Below are 18,518 nucleotides of genomic sequence, written 5' to 3' on the forward strand. Positions count from 1 at the left end.
GGTTGTAACGGCAGGACACGGCGTGGGTTGGGGGGTGCTGGGGGTATCCCGGGCTGGACAGGTACCCCTCTCGGTCGTTAAATATGTCCCTGTCGCAGAACCCTGGCAAAGGACAAAGGAGTTGGGCGCAGCAAATCCCTTCCACTTGCATTCCCCCCGGGCCTGAAAAGCTACTTTGGTCCTCAACTGGGCAATCCCGTTCGTGCCTTGTACGCAATTCGAAAGCATCCAAGTTGCTTCTCGCATGATGTATATCATCTCGAGCAGGAGGCAGCAATCCTTTTGAATGTGAGAGCTACTTCTTGGGGACCGATGAACCCAGGAATGAGCGGCGGTACCTCTCCTGCTTGCAGCACGGGTGCATCAGTCTCTGTGGGAGGGTCTGTCCATCATAGCTGTTAGCTTAGCTAGCATCCTCCTGTTGCCCACCTCCTCCAGAGTGTCCAGGGGGAGCAGCCTAGGACAGAGCTGGCCCTCCTGACCAGTCGGTCCAGTCTCGCTCTGTCCCGGGCTGAGATGCTGCCTGACCAGCAGACGATATGCCATCATGAATGGCTGAAGCCACCACAGAGTCATCGAAGGTCTGAAGGAGTGACCCCTGAGCCCCACAAGACCTCCATTTTGATTATTTGCAGCGGGGCTCGGTCCCTATTGGCTGCAAGTAGTTCATACATTTTGGATATGGATTTTATTTTCTTTTTTGTGGGAGGTTTTTCTCCCCCATCACTTGTGTACACCATCACCAAATGAAAAACAGCACTTCACCAAAACTATTGGCCTGGTTAAGAATCATCGGGGCCACATGCGTCACAAAGATAAACGGGATTTATTGACAGCGTTTTGTGTTACGAGGCAGACTTTATTGAGCTCAATCCAAACCACCCCAGGGGGCGGGGAACATAATGGGGGACTGGCAATGTGGGGACAGCAAGTCAGTCGGGGTGCAATAGTGCAGATGGAAACTCGGACCTGATACGTACAGTACATGTCCGGCTGGTAAAGCGTTGTGTAGTTGCGGTGCATTCTTTTGCAAGCACTGTACAGACGATCATGAGAGAATATTTCGGGAGCTCTTACCATTTGTTTTGCTGTCGAACTGTTGCAAGGGCTCAACGGCCACCAAACACAGAAACCTAGAACAAGGGTGAGAGGGCCAAAGTTGAATCCGTTTGTCACAGTTCGGCAAATAAGATAAACACAAAGGCTTCGAAAAAGATTCAAACTCACTGACTCTACATTTTCCTCACAAAACGAGCTAAAAAAAAGCTAAAGCTTACACTAAAACTAAGAAAAAAACTAAACTCAAGCATTAAAAAAAATTATATATATAAATAAACTGACAAACTTGTTCGAAAAACGAATTGAACATCCATCCATCCATTATTCGATCCGCTTTATCCTCACAAGGGTCACACGGGGTACTGGAGCCTATTCTCCATTGCGAGACTAATAAAGGTTTTCTTATCTTCTAAATGACTGATGCACAGCACACTTGATAGGGCGAATTGGAACTCACCCCATGAAACAAGCGCCCCACTCCATTTTGAGATCTGCTGTGTCCGAGCTCGTTGGCCAGCACTTATAGCACAACGTGACGCGCTGGTGTCAAAGTCTGCCGCCAATGGTTGGCAAACCTCCACATGATTGCCAGTAACTTCCCCCGGTTATGCAGTCGATGCCCCCAAATGACCGTCTCATTTCGACAATGAAAGGAAAACATTTGACAACATTTCTAAAAATACAAGAGAAAGAAGGCTGTTTGGAAGGAGAACGTGGCAACATTTGAGGCTTCGCTCGAAGGGAGTGATTAAAAAAAAAAAAAAATAAATCATAATAATTTTCAAAGGCTCAATTTAGGTAACGTGTGAAATGCCCAGTTGTGACCCTGAGACGAACAACACAGAGCCTACCAAAATAAAGTCTGGACTCTCTTTTTTCAGCAGAAAAAAATGGTTTCTATCTTTTTCCATTCTTCAGCAACTTTGCACATCTTGGTATTTCCTCCGTCAGCTGGATGACGTGGACGCTGCTTTACCCACCTGGAAAGACTTTCAGTTGACAGCAGTGCATTTTGGAGAATTGATAGCATGAAGTTCTTGACCTCTCCATTTGTTTTGAGACCAGTTGAATTTGAAGGTGTGCCTAAACTTCTGACTGGTACTGTAATTAACACAAATAAAACGATCTTGGTATTTCCTTCGTCAGCTGGATGACGTGGACGCTGCGTTACAACCTGGAAAGACTTTCAGTTGACAGCAGTGCATTTTGGAGAATTGATAGCATGAAGTTCTTGACCTCTCCATTTGTTTTGAGACCAGTTGAATTTGAAGGTGTGCCTAAACTTCTGACTGGTACTGTAATTAACACAAATAAAACGCAACTATCCAATGGCCAAATAAATATTCAGAATATACAGTACAACCCTTTACGGCAGGGGTCCCCAACCGCCGGTATCGGTCCGCGGGTCATTTGGTGCCGGACCGCACGGAAAGAAGAAATAACTTACATTCATTCCGAGACTACAAGTACATCCTTGGTAGGCGGGGCCTAATTTTAAAAAGAGTACAAGTACGCCTTGTGGAATGAAAGAGTTAACTGCATTTTCCCCGAGACCTTTGCAGCACTTTTTACTTTGGCAAGAGTTGAACAGCCATAGTGTGGGTAGACGGTTGAGTGAGAGGGGGAAAAAGTGTAGCCACGGGTGACTGTATTTAGAGAGCACTTTCAACCAGCCAGGAGACAGAAGAGGAGCCTACGACTTTCAAGAAAGTGAAGGCTACATTTTTATTTGCAGCGTATATTATTTTGAAGGCAAAAAAGGTTGGGGACCTCTGCTTTAAGGAGTACAGTAAAGGTGCAAAGATTTTAAAAAAGGTAGTTGCGGTTAACATAACCGTACAGTACCTGGTGTGCAGAAAGGGGTTTGAACATTTGCCGTGTTGGATATCCATTGTCCGCCTGCTTCACAAGTGAACGTCACTGGGGGGACACAGAGAACAAGTGAGATGGTCAGAAATATGGCTGGCTTCAGCGTTAGCAGCTGACAACACGATCCATCCATTTGACGTTGAATATTTTGAAAGGGAGAGTCTCTGAATAATCTGAATGTCTTCTTGGATGCCGGTGTTGGACTGAGCAGAACGCGCGCGAGAATGAGATATATACAGTACCATAGATCGTCGAAACTGGCTCCCCAAATCAATCCGTAGGAATCAAATACCGATTCTTTTATCCATCCCTGCTCAGAGTACGTGAGGGAACCGACCTGGATTAGTCACCTTTTTGGATTGGCGAATTCATCACTAACAGCGGTATCCTTTCATCGGATCATTTTGAACTTCGTAAGGTAACAACATTGGGGTTGGCGGAATGATGCTGTGCGGTACGGGCGCGCGGAGCGACCAATGTAAACATATTTGACTGGCCAAATGGTTTGAGCGTCAAAAAGACTTCTGCCAGTAAATACGTTGGACCCACGTGTCGGCTAAATGCTACAAATATTTCGCCCATCCTCCCACGGGTGTTGACGTCAATTTACCTTAAAGCATGATGGGAAAATGCACCTCATCAAAATACTGGAACTCCTAAACACTTTTTACATCTTTACTTTTCGAACGTATTGGTATAATGTATTTTTTTTGGTAACTTTGGTATGCGCAAATGGAATTATAGCGAAAAATGCTCTGGTTTTAGCTTTGAGCATGTTGGAACCTCCTCGCGTAAAGGTACGCGTTGGCGGCTCCACGCTTCCGTAGTGTCGGTCTACACCAGCGCAAACTATAACTACGATAATAAACACCCATCAGTACTTCAGTCAACTGATGGCAAATGTGGCAGACTTTTTTGTAACAACACTTGTATTTGTGTCCCATTCGATCAGCAGAGTTTTGTCATGATCCATCTGGCCAAAACCTCGCACCGTTGTCGTGACCTTGGAGAGAGTACGCAGGATCACAGCCATACTGGATCACTGACAGGTATTCATTCGGAGCACCAGACAAGTACGTCATCCATCCATTTTGCAATGTTTGGGGTTCCCCACAGCGGAATTCTGCAAGGGAGACAGTAGAACAAGCAGATCAGCAATCAATACCGGGGTCGGATGTAGTTTGGTCTTCAACATACTTTTGCAGTCCGGCAGGCGATCACGCCACTGTCCGTTCTCTTGGCACGTAGTTGAGAAACTCTCCAGCAGTTGACCACCCTGAGAAAGATATTTCTGACTGTGAATTGTAGCTCTCCAGATTGCTCGCGTCGTTCGAGAAGGTCACTTTGTGAAAATTAACTTATCCAGTTCACGTCACGAGAAATTGTTTGACTCTCGTGGGAAAAATTCGTTTTTGAATTAAATAAGGATGTTATGTGCATGATCGATTGATTTGTATCTTGCATTTTGCTTTGAAAGATCAAAAAGATCAAAGGGAGTGATGCAAAATTCACAGGGAGATAAAATGAGATAAATGACATTGATTTTGATGATTCCCCGACTATGCATCGGAAGACTACATTTTGTGCAATTAAATCGGGAGATTAAAAAAAAAAGAAACGAATGGTTGCAGTTTTTGCTTTTTGTCTAGGATGCATCACGAAGGAATCTTATTCAACCACAAAGCTGTCAACATTTGGATTTGGACACTTTTTCTTGAGGAGTGAAGCCCATGCATGGAAAGGTAAGAAGTACATTCACATGGAAACATCCGGGTCAAATCCAGTTTGGTTTTATCACATGAAGATGGATGAAAATTCTTATTCCGCAAACACAATATTAATCAGAAAAGCATTCTAAGACATTTTTAGACTTGATTTCCCCCATAAATACAACAAATGTGAAATGTGTTTTGTTGAAGTCGTAAAGTCACCTTGAAGACTTTTTTTAGTGCACAGTCAAAGAGAGAACGCTGCCATAACCTCCTAAGCGGAGGCCGTAGCGTTCGATCAGCAACCCCAAAAGTTTCAGCATACCATCATCAGTTTGTGTCCGTGGTGACATCGCACGAAAATACGATCCCCATAGAAGAATTCTGCCACCGCGGAGGGCCCTCTGCCGTTAGCGACCCTGCCTGGATGCGGACATTGGACTTCTGGAGACCCCACCAACCCAAATCCAAAGATTACTATGGCTCGAGAACCCGCATGGAGTCGCGCACGATGCCACTCACTGCGCGTGCTGAAGTGCAGGCTCCAGCCTCGACTCAGGCCTTTGCCGTCCATGTGGTAGTCCAGGGTGACCCTGCTGGAGTTGGTGTCAATCACCCCGGGGCTCCTGTCGCCGCACAGCTTCATGGGCTCACGGCCCGGGATGGTCACCTAAACAAAGGGGGGTGAAGAGCAAGAAGAAGTTCAGAGACGGTCAACCGACTGGCACGGAAGCTGGTGGCCCGCGCTTACCCGAAGCCAGTGATAAGGACAGATCGCGTCATGCTGCGGCACCGCGCTCTCGATGTGGAACTCATCCGAGAAGTTGAGAGAGATGGAGTAGCCGGATTGCACTGAGATGTTGTAACGGCAGGACACGGCGTGGGTTGGGGGGTGCTGGGGGTATCCCGGGCTGGACAGGTACCCCTCTCGGTCGTTAAATATGTCCCTGTCGCAGAACCCTGGCAAAGGACAAAGGAGTTGGGCGCAGCAAATCCCTTCCACTTGCATTCCCCCCGGGCCTGAAAAGCTACTTTGGTCCTCAACTGGGCAATCCCGTTCGTGCCTTGTACGCAATTCGAAAGCATCCAAGTTGCTTCTCGCATGATGTATATCATCTCGAGCAGGAGGCAGCAATCCTTTTGAATGTGAGAGCTACTTCTTGGGGACCGATGAACCCAGGAATGAGCGGCGGTACCTCTCCTGCTTGCAGCACGGGTGCATCAGTCTCTGTGGGAGGGTCTGTCCATCATAGCTGTTAGCTTAGCTAGCATCCTCCTGTTGCCCACCTCCTCCAGAGTGTCCAGGGGGAGCAGCCTAGGACAGAGCTGGCCCTCCTGACCAGTCGGTCCAGTCTCGCTCTGTCCCGGGCTGAGATGCTGCCTGACCAGCAGACGATATGCCATCATGAATGGCTGAAGCCACCACAGAGTCATCGAAGGTCTGAAGGAGTGACCCCTGAGCCCCACAAGACCTCCATTTTGATTATTTGCAGCGGGGCTCGGTCCCTATTGGCTGCAAGTAGTTCATACATTTTGGATATGGATTTTATTTTCTTTTTTGTGGGAGGTTTTTCTCCCCCATCACTTGTGTACACCATCACCAAATGAAAAACAGCACTTCACCAAAACTAATGGCCTGGTTAAGAATCATCGGGGCCACATGCGTCACAAAGATAAACGGGATTTATTGACAGCGTTTTGTGTTACGAGGCAGACTTTATTGAGCTCAATCCAAACCACCCCAGGGGGCGGGGAACATAATGGGGGACTGGCAATGTGGGGACAGCAAGTCAGTCGGGGTGCAATAGTGCAGATGGAAACTCGGACCTGATACGTACAGTACATGTCCGGCTGGTAAAGCGTTGTGTAGTTGCGGTGCATTCTTTTGCAAGCACTGTACAGACGATCATGAGAGAATATTTCGGGAGCTCTTACCATTTGTTTTGCTGTCGAACTGTTGCAAGGGCTCAACGGCCACCAAACACAGAAACCTAGAACAAGGGTGAGAGGGCCAAAGTTGAATCCGTTTGTCACAGTTCGGCAAATAAGATAAACACAAAGGCTTCGAAAAAGATTCAAACTCACTGACTCTACATTTTCCTCACAAAACGAGCTAAAAAAAAGCTAAAGCTTACACTAAAACTAAGAAAAAAACTAAACTCAAGCATTAAAAAAAATTATATATATAAATAAACTGACAAACTTGTTCGAAAAACGAATTGAACATCCATCCATCCATTATTCGATCCGCTTTATCCTCACAAGGGTCACACGGGGTACTGGAGCCTATTCTCCATTGCGAGACTAATAAAGGTTTTCTTATCTTCTAAATGACTGATGCACAGCACACTTGATAGGGCGAATTGGAACTCACCCCATGAAACAAGCGCCCCACTCCATTTTGAGATCTGCTGTGTCCGAGCTCGTCGGCCAGCACTTATAGCACAACGTGACGCGCTGGTGTCAAAGTCTGCCGCCAAAGGTTGGCAAACCTCCACATGATTGCCAGTAACTTCCCCCGGTTATGCAGTCGATGCCCCCAAATGACCGTCTCATTTTGACAATGAAAGGAAAACATTTGACAACATTTCTAAAAATACAAGAGAAAGAAGGCTGTTTGGAAGGAGAACATGGCAACATTTGAGGCTGCGCTCGAAGGGAGTGATTAAAAAAAAAAATCATAATAATTTTCAAAGGCTCATTTTAGGTAACGTGTGAAATGCCCAGTTGTGACCCTGAGACGAACAACACAGAGACGAACAACCATCCACGGTCACACTCACACCTAGGGACAATTTACAGTGCTCCATTCACATGCCATGCATGTTTTTGGAATGTGGGAGGAAACCGGAACACCCGGAGAAAACCCACACAGGCCCGGGGAGAACATGCAAACTCCACACAGGAAACCCACAACCTCTGCACTGTAAGGTTGACGCGCTAACCACCAGGCCGCTGCTGCAATTTTATCTGTCTATTAATATTCTGTGCGGAGAGGAAAAAAGTGCAGTTGTGTCGCATTGTGCGTCTCCGCAGCCAACATCAACATTTCTCAGGCCCTCAGCAGCGGCGGCGGAAACACTCGCAGGTTACACCGCGCGAACAAAGTGGGGAGCGGAATGGAGGTGGGGAGGGCAGGAAGGAAATAAGAGGGGACCAAAAAAAAAAAAAAAGAGACATTAAATGAGATGGCAAAATGAGGGGTGGTGGGGGATGGTGGGAGGGGGGCGGGTTTCCACAATGTGGGACGACAGGGCCGACGTGGGGGAAACTTGTTCATTTGCAGTCGCACACATCAGGGCGAAGAAAACCTCTGAGGACAGCGCTTGAGGAGATCTGAGTGGAAATGGCGGACGCCAAGTGCAACGCTGAGAAGTACTTGAGTCGAGCCGGAAGATGCTGCGATCGCTGCCCAGCAGGTCAGTCGGAGAGCCCGCTTCGGGATCAGCCGAAGCGGCGTCACCTCACGCTTTGCGGTGGCCCGTTTTTCACCCTCGGTAGGAAGTTTCGTGCGAGCCGACTGCGACCGCGCCGCCGAGACTCGCTGCGACGCCTGCGGACGAGGACTCTACACAGCCACCAGAAATCACCTGACTCGATGCCGTGTGTGCAAGTCGTGCAGTGCCAGTAAGTTGCGCTCCCGCGACCTCGGGACAGCCAAAGCCGATAGAAGAGTCACTTGCCAAAAATAAAAACAGTTCCAAGTCACTTTTATAGTTACATTCAAAAACACATAACTTATCTGCAGTATTGTCACAGCTAACTTGAAACAGTAAAAGTTACTTTCACGGATTACTTGCTTAAAAAGTAACTGTTATTTTACTGATTACTTGCTTGAAAAGTAACTGTTACTTGACTGATTACTTGTGTAGAAAGCAACATAGTTACTTTAAAATGTAACTTGCTTTCCCGATTGCGCGATTTCAAAAGTAATTATGTGGGATTACAGCTTACTTTAGTAGTTACATTCCAAAAAACAATTCATCTTCAGTATTGTCAACAGTTACCTTGAAAAAGTAACCTAGTTACTTTACTGTTTACTTGCTTAAAAAGTAACTTCGTTATTTTACTGATTATTGTAAACTGTATTATTGTACAGTACAGTGGCCAGGCTGTTGGACTTGGTGTAAAAAAAAAATGTCTCCAGGCGATGACTTGATTCTTCAATGTCAAAGTCAACAAACAAACTCGATTGTTTCGACGAGGCTGCCTTGCTTGCAGGCAACAACCAGATGACAGCGGAAGCGTGCGCGGCTGACAAGGACACGGTATGCAAGTGCGTGTCGGGCTTCTTCTGCAGCGGTGATCCCTGCGACCATTGCATGCCCGCAACCTCCTGCCCTCTGGGGTCAGGGGTCAAGGTTCAAAGTAGGCCCTCCATCAACTTGTGTGAGCATCAAGTCACATTTCCACGAGTGAAAGGAATATTTATTTATTAATTTATTTATTTACAGCGGGCGGCGCCAACGATACGATCTGCACCCCGTGCGGTAACGGAACGTACAGCAACGTGTCCGACTCCCACTCAGCCTGCCAATCACACACCAGGTCTAAAAATGTCTTCTGTGTGTATCGTTTTCAATTGTTGTCGTCAGGGAAAGAATGTGTTGTCTCGTCTCCCTCAGTCCGTCTTGGATGATAGTTTCAGGTCTAGGTTCTGCTCATTTGCTGGTACCTTATCCCCTCAAAGGGTGTTTTCTTCAGGGACCTCACCAAATTCCATTTTTTAAATCATCACAAGTACCGAATTATAAACTGAGAGACGCTCACGTTGAGGGATGATGGGTGCTTTCACATTTGCACCTGGTAATCGAAACCAGGACTTATGCGTTCCAATTATTTCAACTTTTGTGTGAATGCGTTTGTGGTAATAAATGTTCATTTTTGTAACAATAAAATCTCTGATGTCATGTAACATTTACTTTTTTAAGAAATAAACTTTGAGGAGAAAATGAATGAGAAAAGGACGAGAACGAGAATAAAAACTATATTTGGGATCAAATTAATCGTGAATGTAGCCCACACGGTACGTAGTGCCAGCTATATTTGGGCCACAAGCTTTGGCTATTTCACAATAAATATGATTAAATATAGTTCTGAAAACAATGTGTGTGAATATATATCTATATGGATATACATAGTAACAATGATAAAGCCAGGCGGGCACTTACCTTGATTTGATTCGGTGGCGGAAAATGGACTTCTCGGTGCTGGTTTGGGGCACCGGTATCTCGGGCCCCACCTTGGTCCTACCTCCTGCATACAAAACGATGTCAAAAATGTAAAACGTTTAATGAGAGTCAACGGGTCAAGATTTGCGGGTCACTAAATCAGACAGCGGAGATAAACGGATTAAGTTTACTCATCATGAACCACAAACTCTTTATCCCGCGCATCCAAAAATAAATGGGCCGAGTGGTGAGACAATGCTCCGGCAGCCACTTTTGACCAGCTGCAAATGCCCATGGGACCTCCAAAGTTCAACACTATTCCATTATGTTAGCTGAGTTTCACGTTGTCCTAATTTAAATAACATTATTTTCCATCATAGGAGGTCATCTAAACATCTAAACTAAATCCAAGCCTGCCAACATAATATAGGCAATGTTTTCATGCAAAATTTCACATTCCTGCTATACAATTATATTCAGGATACCTGACGTGACAAGAAGGCATTTGTTTGACAATGCGTGTGGTTGCCGACAGATGTGAGGACTTGGGTAGAGTGCTGAAAACTGCAGGAACCTCCACCGCTGACGCCATCTGTGGAGATTTCAAAACTGGTGGGTAACATTTTGACATGAATTGTCATCTTCCAGGCTCCCTTCTGTGCTGGTAGCCTGTGGCCAGGATGGAACTAGATTATCTTTGACTGATGACTTTGCCATATTACATCCCACAAGATGTTACTAAATTGCCTCCTTCAGGAAGCATGAGCCCTTTTTTTTTGTGTCTCTAACTTGTTTGCGACTCTTATTCCAAAGGAAGGAGGGGCCTCAACAAGGTGTGTTGTTGACGAGGTTAAGACAGTGTTTAGGTTTTATGTATTTTTAACGATATCTCATAATATACATTAATAATAATGCCCACCATAAGATTTACCTACAGCCGTCATTTTCTGAAAGTGTAAAAAAACAGGAGTAAAGAGGACTGACTCGAAATAATCTTCAGCAAAAAGTAGGCTGTGCTAACATTATCGTACTTACCGTTTTCACTCTTCTTCTTTCAATTTAACACAGTGCCAAACTAGTTTGCTGCCATCTGTTGGTTGACACTGAAATTATACCCCAAAACAAACACGAGGCAGAACAAAATTGTTTTGCGTGCACACAAAAAATAGCGGGACTGCCAACCCAGAACCTGCGATGTTGGGTGGGTGGGGGTTCCTGTATTATAATAGGGAATTGGATTTTGTGAAAAGAATAATAAATAAATAAAGAGTTTGAGCATTTACTTTCGGCCATGTTGCCCTGCCCAAATGAACAGCCCCTTTTCTTTTGCAGACTGCCCGTGGATTTTACCTGCAGGCTTGTGGCTGGGCTTTGTTCTGACCATTCTCGTCGTTTTAGGGTTGATGTCGTGGAAGGCCAAATGCAAATCAATCAAAACAGGTGCGTCAATGCAACAATTCAAACGCGTGCTTCTTTTCGACGCCTCCGTTTAAGGTCTGCTACTTGCCTGTTGCAAACATCCGCCCACCGCTTCCTTTACTGGCTGCCTATATTTAAAATAATAATAAAACTTTGAGTGTAGTTACAACTGAATATGCAGCCATGTACCCTGATTACTTATTCATTTAAATAGGCAGGACGCTCCAAAACAATTGCGGTATGTCATTCTTGTCATTGTACCTTTTCACGCACATGAAATTTAAGTAAATGACAAAGTGAAAGAGGAAACCACTTCCTGCGCGTTTTCAACGTAACACAATAATGCGGCGGTTATGTGACTCACATATCGCACCGGCAGCTGACTCATAACGACGCTTACATATGTGCCACGGGTTGTTTTGACTGACATTTACTGTGAATGCCAATTTCGCACTGGTGTGGGTGTGTGAAAAAACCTTACACCGTCTCTTGTGGTCACGTTAAGATTTAGAGGCAATTTGACGGACTCATTGTTTGCACATTTTTCCTCTGCCAAAAAAAAAAAAAAATACTGGGCTGCAAAGGTGACAGGGAAGAAAAATGACTTTGCGCTCCCTTGCAAATATTGCAAGATCATGCAGAAAAAGACCGGTAAAAGAACTCATTCAAGCCATTGACTTCAGTAAAAGTTTTTAAAAAAATGACGCACACATTGAATTCTGCATGTGGTATCCACAGCCAGGACAAATGTTGCCATTCCTGAGGAGAGGACCATCACGGAGAGTTTGGTGAAACCTTCCATGCAGACCCACAAAACCTTTGATCAGAGTGAGATGACGAAGGCCTGCCAGTTTACTCTGCTCGACCTGGGTAATAAACAACATAATGGCAATTATTCAGTAAAGCTTGAGGACTCTTTCTCTATATAAAATCTATATGTATATACACACACACACACACACGCACACAAACACAATTACCTGTTTTTAACTTAAAAAACGAAGAAAAACCAACAAACTAATTAAATGAATGAAAGCGAAACTAATTTAAAAAACAAACATCAAGACGAGATAAAAATTCACTATGACGAAACATCCCAAACTACCATGACCTTGGTCTGTAGTGAATTTTTAACGCAAGTTTGACTTCGCAACTTCACTTTTCAACAAAAATCTATTGATTTTGTTCGACCTTTTGAGACGCACCTTTCGACTAACAAATAAAAAAAAAAGCGGCATGACACGTTCAAAAAGTTCGTCTACCGCTAAACCGATGAGCCCACAAACGATGAAAATTAGCCGTGACGCCAACACTTAAACGTGCGTTTGAAAACCACGAGGGGGGGGGGCGGTGACACGATGACGAGTACGGTAGTCATTTTTGTGCTCAATCTCCAGATGAAAGCGCCATCATCTGCAGGACGGAGCACAACAGGGACCTTCCGCTCACTCTTCAGAGCAACTCTTCGGACCAGCGGAACGGGACCGATGCGTACCACCGGAGCCACTTGGAGCCGCAGGAGAACGAGTGGTGTGGAACATGAGTGCGATGTACTTGGACCGCAGAAGGACATTGACGCAAATACAGTACTGTACATGGAACATTCATAGCAACGAACACCTGTGCGTGTTACTGCCCCCTGCAGGCCTTTTACTGGAACTTGCTGTCATGACAACGTCAGGTGCCGGTTGATAAGGAGCAGGATCATCAGCACGTTTACTCGATTTATTGCTACAGTGTTCCTCGCATATTTGTGATTCCATATTTTCTGAATACTATTTGCAGCTTTCTAGTTGGAGCTGATCGTCTGTTATTTGCTGAAAAATATCGTGGAACTTGAAGTGTGTTGAAGTGATGGCATTGAGTCTTCAAAAAAAAAAAAATCTTACGGCATCTGTAGGCAATTACAAACATTTTATCTGATTTATATTTTTGGCCATTATCGGGGAAACTCTCATGAAATGGTTGTTATTTTCCAAATGGTAAATGCCATGTTTTTCTATGAAGCCTCTTGAACCTGAGAGTACAAACGTCATCAGATTTTGGTTGTTTTATTTCAAAACAGTTGCGGTCAAGTCGTGTGCACGGGCAAAAATGTCCAAATATTAAATTGCCTTTGCTTTGTCACTCAGTTGGTACCATCATACACAAAAGAATTCAATTACATCACACACACACACGCGTACCTTGACTATTGTCAATACTCACTAAAAGTATACAGTGGAACTCGCATATTCACGGTTCAACATTTGCGAGTTGACCTGTTTGCAGCTTTTTAAAAAAACAAATCCTCCATTGTTCATGGGAAAGTCACTTGCGATTTTCTGTAACATGGGAAAAATTTACGGCAAAATAGTGTCTCTGATGTGTATGATATTGAGTGTAATGGAGCATCGCTTTTATCGGGACAACAGTTATCCTCGATTATAAACCACGGCGAAAAATCAAAAATACAGTGGTGCCTTGAGATACAAGCGGCTTCACTTTGGAGTCCTTTGAGATACAAGCCATCGCTCGGCCAGTGGAATCCGTGCAAAAATTTTAGATACGCGTGTGCTTCAGACCAATCAGCACTAGATGGCATCAGCCAACTTCACACATCTGACCAACGTCAACTGATTAATTTCCTTGCACTAAAGGACAATATCAGATGGTGGCGCTAATCCAATCAAAACTAAAAGCAGCCACGTTTGATTTGTTTTTGAAAGTTAGCGGGAGAGCATCCAGACTGTGCGCATGCTAGCTCTAGCTCATGATAGTTTCTCTAAATAAGAACGTAACATAACATCAAAACCAGTACAGTTCCATCAGAACAGCACACGTGAATGTGGCTAAACCGATCTACGACCGCTAGTTGGCGCCGTGACTGCATGGATCCAGCAATTTGGGGTTGGGCTAACACCGAGGTGCTAGCCTCTCGAGCGCTAACGGCTGCGTCGCTCAGCGTACAGGGACTGTACATTGTGTACTGTATATGCGTGCTCGGTTGAAAGCCGTTTGGAGATGTTCATCGGGGCCTTGTCAGACTTTCAAAGTGTTTTGGGATCATCGTTTGTGTTCTTTTTCAGTTTTAAAACTATTAATTTAGTCCATCCTAATCACTTTCAGGGGAGTATCGGAGACATTTGCCGCTTGCGATGGGGCAGGGTCCCCATCACATGGGAGTAATAATAATAATAATAATAACACATTTTATTTATAAGCGCCTTTCAAGACACCCAAGGACACTTTACAATAACAAAAACAATAAAACATAATACAATACGGGTTGAGCAGCGGCAGCCAAACGCGCCAGCGTTCACTCAACCCGGAAGTCAGAAAGAAAAGTAGTAGCGGGTGTCCACTGTTTTCAGAGACTTCAATCGGCCTTCTTGAACACTTGCTTGGCAACGACGCCTTCCACTCTCATCTCCTGCGGAGAAGGAAAGAGGCCATGGAGGGGAAGACCACGGAGGTGTTTAATTAAGAGTGACAATCAAAAAGACAAAATCTCAAACACAAAAGGAGCGCCGGTCGACGACGGGATCATATGCAAAACAAAGTTCTGATTCCCCCACCCCGATCGTCATCGTCATTTGACCCCGTAATCTTTTCCCTGCCTGCTTAGCCCCCCCTTATTGAAAAAATCCTTCACCGACTCCTTTTTGTCGAGGCTCTGCAGTGCCCCCCGCCTCCTCCCCGCTTCCGCAGCGAAAGAAGAAATCCTAAGAGGGGAACAATGCGTTCTGTTTGAGACGTCTTTATGAGACACACAAGCCCAGCAACCCTCCGTCCAAGCCAAGTGCATTCCAGGGACGCTTGATTAGGCACACCTGCCCCATCTCACGCGGCCTTACTTTTTTGATTTTGGAAAAAGACCCATGTCATTTGTTGATAGGGTGGCAAAAAGGCAGGAATGGTTTTAATCAATTTCTAGTGGAAGTTGAAGACGCGAATGTTTGGGAACCATTACAAATTGGACAATTCCATTGTGAATTGGGGATGATGAACAGAACGACATCACATTCAGGATGAAGACGCCGTAAATAGATTAGATCGGTGGGTGGACATAAAATGAATTTCAATAAATACAACGGTGATGAAAAATAACTTTAATGAAGCACTTTTGGCTAATTTAATGCAGCAAATGTTACAGGATTGGACTGTTGGTCATGAAAATGCTCATTGGGAGCAAATAAGGAGATAGAAATGTGGTTGGGGATTTTTTTTTTCCCTCTCTCACCAGATGCAGCTTGTTGCCATCCAGCCAGTGCGTCCACCCTCGACCTTCCTTCTCGCCGCGCTGTACGCAAACCAGCTTGTCCCCTTCCCAGCTCACAGTGGTCTGCAGGGGGATGGGGGGCAGGGGGGGGGGGATTCAAAGACATGCTGTGAGGACAAGAGCACATGCACTCCGCATGTTAAGTAGTTTGCACCTTTCAAACCCCCTTTCATCTTGGTTCCGAGCTGGCTTCTTTTCCAGAATGCTCTTGCAATTGTTTCTGCTCAGCATTTGGAAAGCTTTCCCAAACTCAAATTTGAAGTACCTTCAGCATAACAGACGATGACACTAAATTGTGAGCGTTTTAACTGATGTGCAAAATTTCATGGAGCACCATAATGGACACCCCAAAAGGTTTCACCATCATCATCCATCCATCCATCATCTGTCGAGTACAGACCCCCCCCAAAATGACCGTAAAATGAGCTTTTTCAAAACAAAATGGTAGACGTGGAGCCACGTTTTGCGCATGGTTTCTTGAGACTTTTTTGTGGGTCTAACTCATGATGGTCAACATGCAACAAGCTTTGAGCTCGATTTGTTCTGTTCTTCCTACTACGTCTGTAGGACGAGTTTGTAAAGGACTCCTTAAAAGGGTCAAAACCACCACTTTAAAACCAAAATGGCAGACTGTCTGTGTATTTTTGGGCATAGGATCTTGAGATTTTTTGGTGGGTCAACTCGTGACGGACATGTATGTCTACTAATGTTCATACTGCTAAGTGAAACTGGCTTCGGAGACTGAATTTTTCAAAAGAGCCGAAGCCGACCCGTCTTTGTAATTGTTTTCATTGGGAGTGTTTCTCTCTCAGACACACACACACACACACACACACACACACACACACACACACACACACACACACACACACACACACACAACACACACCAGGGTCACATACACCAGTGGCTATTGTGAGCTGAACCACAGGAGGCAGCTGCAACACCAAATCCCCGCAGGAGGCCCAGCTGACTTTGCTCATAGAAAAACACCAAGCCATTTTGTATCACATTCCCTTCCAGCGTTGCAGAACCAACCTGACACGTGCGACCATCCACGGGGCCCAGGTCTTCTGCAAACTCTTGTCCGATGACAAAGTCCATATTGAAGTTTTTGAAGGTGGTGAGAGTGCGGATCGTCATGGCCCCCGTGGCCAGATTGTGGCTGATGTCCTTAGTGGGCTTCAGCAGACATACGATCTTCCTCAGAGCAAAGTTGATGTCTAAGGAAGGAGGAGGGCACTTGAATGGAAAGCTCTGCGAGTGTGTGTGTGTGCGGGTGTGTGTGTGTGTGTGTGTGTGTGCAGGGGTCACACAGAGGACAGGGTGATGAGCTCAGTCCTTGAATGTCCAGCTGCAAATGGAGATTACGACATTATTTAAGTAAAGGCCGTTTCATATTTGTTTAAGAGCACTCAGGTGCAACTAGAAATGAGTACAGTATTAAATTCAAAGGTGGGACCCCCTTTCAAGAGCTTTTAATTTCAGTTGAAATTGGATTCATGTCACGACAAAAAAAAAAAAAAAAAATGATGCGCCAAGAGCTTGCTCACTGAAGCAGATGATGACACGCCCACAAACTGCCATAGTATCGCGCCGACAAGGACTTTTTTTTTTGCCTGAAGGATCCCGAATGGTATCGGCAGCTTCTGCAAGTGCCGATATCTTCAAATTAGGCTGGTATCGGCACCGATGCTGATACCCGGTATTGGTACTCGCCAATCCCGATTTAACAGATAATGTATTATACTTTAGCTGTATCCACCCATTTTCTGAGCCACTTTATCGTCAGGAGGGTTGCGGGGGAATGCCGGAACCTATCCCAGCAGTCTTTGGGCAGCTGGCGGGGTACACCCTGAACTGAGCACACAAAGACAGACAACCATCCACACTCGCAATCACACCTAGGGAAAATTTTGAGGGTTCCGTTAACCTGCCATGCATGTTTTTGGAATGTGGGAGGAAACCAGAGTACCCGGAGAAAAGCCACACAGGCACAGAGTGAACATGCAAACTCCACACAAGAGCCTGGAATCGAACCCATGACCTCTGTCGTGTGAGGCGGATGTGCTAATAGCTGTATAGCTTATGCCAAATCAACTACCTTGATCAGTTTTCCTGGACTCAAATTTTTGCAAGAGTTTTTTTTGGAGGAAAAAAAAATGATATCTTTGCATGATGTGGCCATGTGAAATCGTCTGGCGGGCCAAATCTGGCCCACGAGCTGCAGGTTTCCCCACCCCACATCTTTAACAGCAGCAAAGCAACACATGCTGTGTAAAATATCGTCCAGGATGAGCATACAATACAAAAAATATATAAATAAAAATCTCACCTAACGCTGCAAGGTAGGCGTCCATGTTGTCCTGTTCCACCATGTGAAAAACACCAGAGTAGTCAGGTTTGGACATGCTGGCTTGGTCCTGTACCCCACCGACTGAGTGAAATGCTGAGAGATGTTTCAGGTAGCAAAGTGTGCAGCAGCAAGTGAGAATTGGCAGCTGGAAAGCAGTCGATTCCGAGAAGCAGCAACGAGTGACTCACAGAAGGCTCACGGCTTCTTTCTTTTTTCCACTCATGCCAGAGTTTGGAAGGAGGGAAGAAAGGAGGGAGGGAGGGTTCATTCAATCTTCTTTCCGATTGCCTTTCACTCAAAGGGGGCGGGGCCTAAGAGCCCAAAAAAATGAGAAGGAAGGAGGAGCGTGTTGCTGGGGGTTGGAGTGGACCCCTCCCCTCGAAATAGGACCTCGATTCAAAAAGGTTCTCAATTCGAAAAATGTTTTATCTAGCTATCCATCTATATCTATATATTTACAGACACACACACATTTATATACATATATACAGTACGTGCATATATACCCAAGACATTAAAAAGAAATCACTAAAATGGCTCATATTTAATGAGGCAGAATTTATTGTCGCTATTTTTAGGTACCACTAACCTAATTAAAATGACAAAATTAATGTGATGAGAATGGGGGGAGGGGGGCAGTATAAACATTAATGATCAGAACAAGTTCAGCGATA

At 45.2% G+C, this 18,518-nt stretch overlaps 3 protein-coding genes and 2 long non-coding RNA genes across 11 annotated transcripts in view; 1 reads left to right on the forward strand and 4 right to left on the reverse strand.

Annotated features, from left to right (window-relative positions):
• LOC109515279 (mannan-binding lectin serine protease 2-like) overlaps positions 1-7,443 on the reverse strand; it is an 18,140-nt gene extending 10,697 nt beyond the window's left edge. Inside the window, exons 1-8 of the mRNA XM_019868941.1 lie at positions 7,012-7,443; positions 6,573-6,628; positions 5,389-5,597; positions 5,160-5,307; positions 4,963-5,081; positions 4,126-4,204; positions 3,920-4,051; positions 2,905-2,979 (exon numbers count right to left, since the gene is read on the reverse strand). Coding sequence (XP_019724500.1) covers positions 2,905-2,979; positions 3,920-4,051; positions 4,126-4,204; positions 4,963-5,081; positions 5,160-5,307; positions 5,389-5,597; positions 6,573-6,628; positions 7,012-7,037 — 844 coding nt within the window. The 5' untranslated portion in view covers positions 7,038-7,443. The remainder of the gene's footprint in view (positions 1-2,904; positions 2,980-3,919; positions 4,052-4,125; positions 4,205-4,962; positions 5,082-5,159; positions 5,308-5,388; positions 5,598-6,572; positions 6,629-7,011) is intronic.
• LOC109515331 (uncharacterized) lies at positions 2-1,890 on the reverse strand. Its single transcript, XR_002168167.1, has 3 exons — positions 1,517-1,890; positions 1,078-1,133; positions 2-102 (listed from the first exon to the last, which is right to left on the reverse strand). It is a non-coding gene; the product is annotated as an uncharacterized LOC109515331 (long non-coding RNA).
• LOC109515327 (tumor necrosis factor receptor superfamily member 5) lies at positions 3,288-13,354 on the forward strand. Of its 6 annotated transcripts, none has more exons than XM_019869027.1 (10): positions 3,288-3,346; positions 4,592-4,670; positions 7,937-8,056; positions 8,139-8,264; positions 8,859-9,026; positions 9,092-9,185; positions 10,344-10,420; positions 11,141-11,248; positions 11,966-12,097; positions 12,625-13,354. In XM_019869027.1, exons 3-10 carry the CDS (start codon positions 7,984-7,986, stop codon positions 12,768-12,770), a joined length of 924 nt encoding a protein of 307 aa, XP_019724586.1. In that variant the 5' UTR covers positions 3,288-3,346; positions 4,592-4,670; positions 7,937-7,983; the 3' UTR covers positions 12,771-13,354. The 6 variants fall into 6 exon arrangements, with proteins under 6 accessions (XP_019724586.1, XP_019724588.1, XP_019724587.1 ...); XM_019869029.1 differs by lacking the exon at positions 3,288-3,346 and adding an exon at positions 3,709-3,725; XM_019869028.1 differs by lacking the exon at positions 3,288-3,346 and adding an exon at positions 6,348-6,471 and having other exon boundaries at positions 4,435-4,670.
• On the reverse strand, positions 9,192-12,792 carry LOC109515332 (uncharacterized). Its single transcript, XR_002168168.1, has 4 exons — positions 12,723-12,792; positions 11,937-12,093; positions 10,294-10,400; positions 9,192-9,893 (listed from the first exon to the last, which is right to left on the reverse strand). It is a non-coding gene; the product is annotated as an uncharacterized LOC109515332 (long non-coding RNA).
• rbp5 (retinol binding protein 1a, cellular) lies at positions 13,265-18,116 on the reverse strand. Of its 2 annotated transcripts, XM_019869031.1 has the most exons (5): positions 17,824-18,115; positions 16,527-16,711; positions 15,450-15,551; positions 14,560-14,639; positions 13,265-14,394 (listed from the first exon to the last, which is right to left on the reverse strand). In XM_019869031.1, the coding sequence occupies exons 1-4, from the start codon at positions 17,897-17,899 to the stop codon at positions 14,586-14,588; spliced, it is 417 nt and encodes a 138-aa protein (XP_019724590.1). In that variant the 5' UTR covers positions 17,900-18,115; the 3' UTR covers positions 13,265-14,394; positions 14,560-14,585. The 2 variants fall into 2 exon arrangements, with proteins under 2 accessions (XP_019724590.1, XP_019724591.1); XM_019869032.1 differs by lacking the exon at positions 13,265-14,394 and having other exon boundaries at positions 14,554-14,639; positions 17,824-18,116.
• Between the last annotated feature and the right edge of the window lie 402 nt (positions 18,117-18,518).

The sequence above is a fragment of the Hippocampus comes genome, unplaced genomic scaffold (genome assembly GCF_001891065.2).
Source record: "Hippocampus comes isolate QL1 unplaced genomic scaffold, H_comes_QL1_v1.1 scaffold67, whole genome shotgun sequence".
Taxonomy (NCBI): Eukaryota; Metazoa; Chordata; class Actinopteri; order Syngnathiformes; family Syngnathidae; genus Hippocampus; species Hippocampus comes.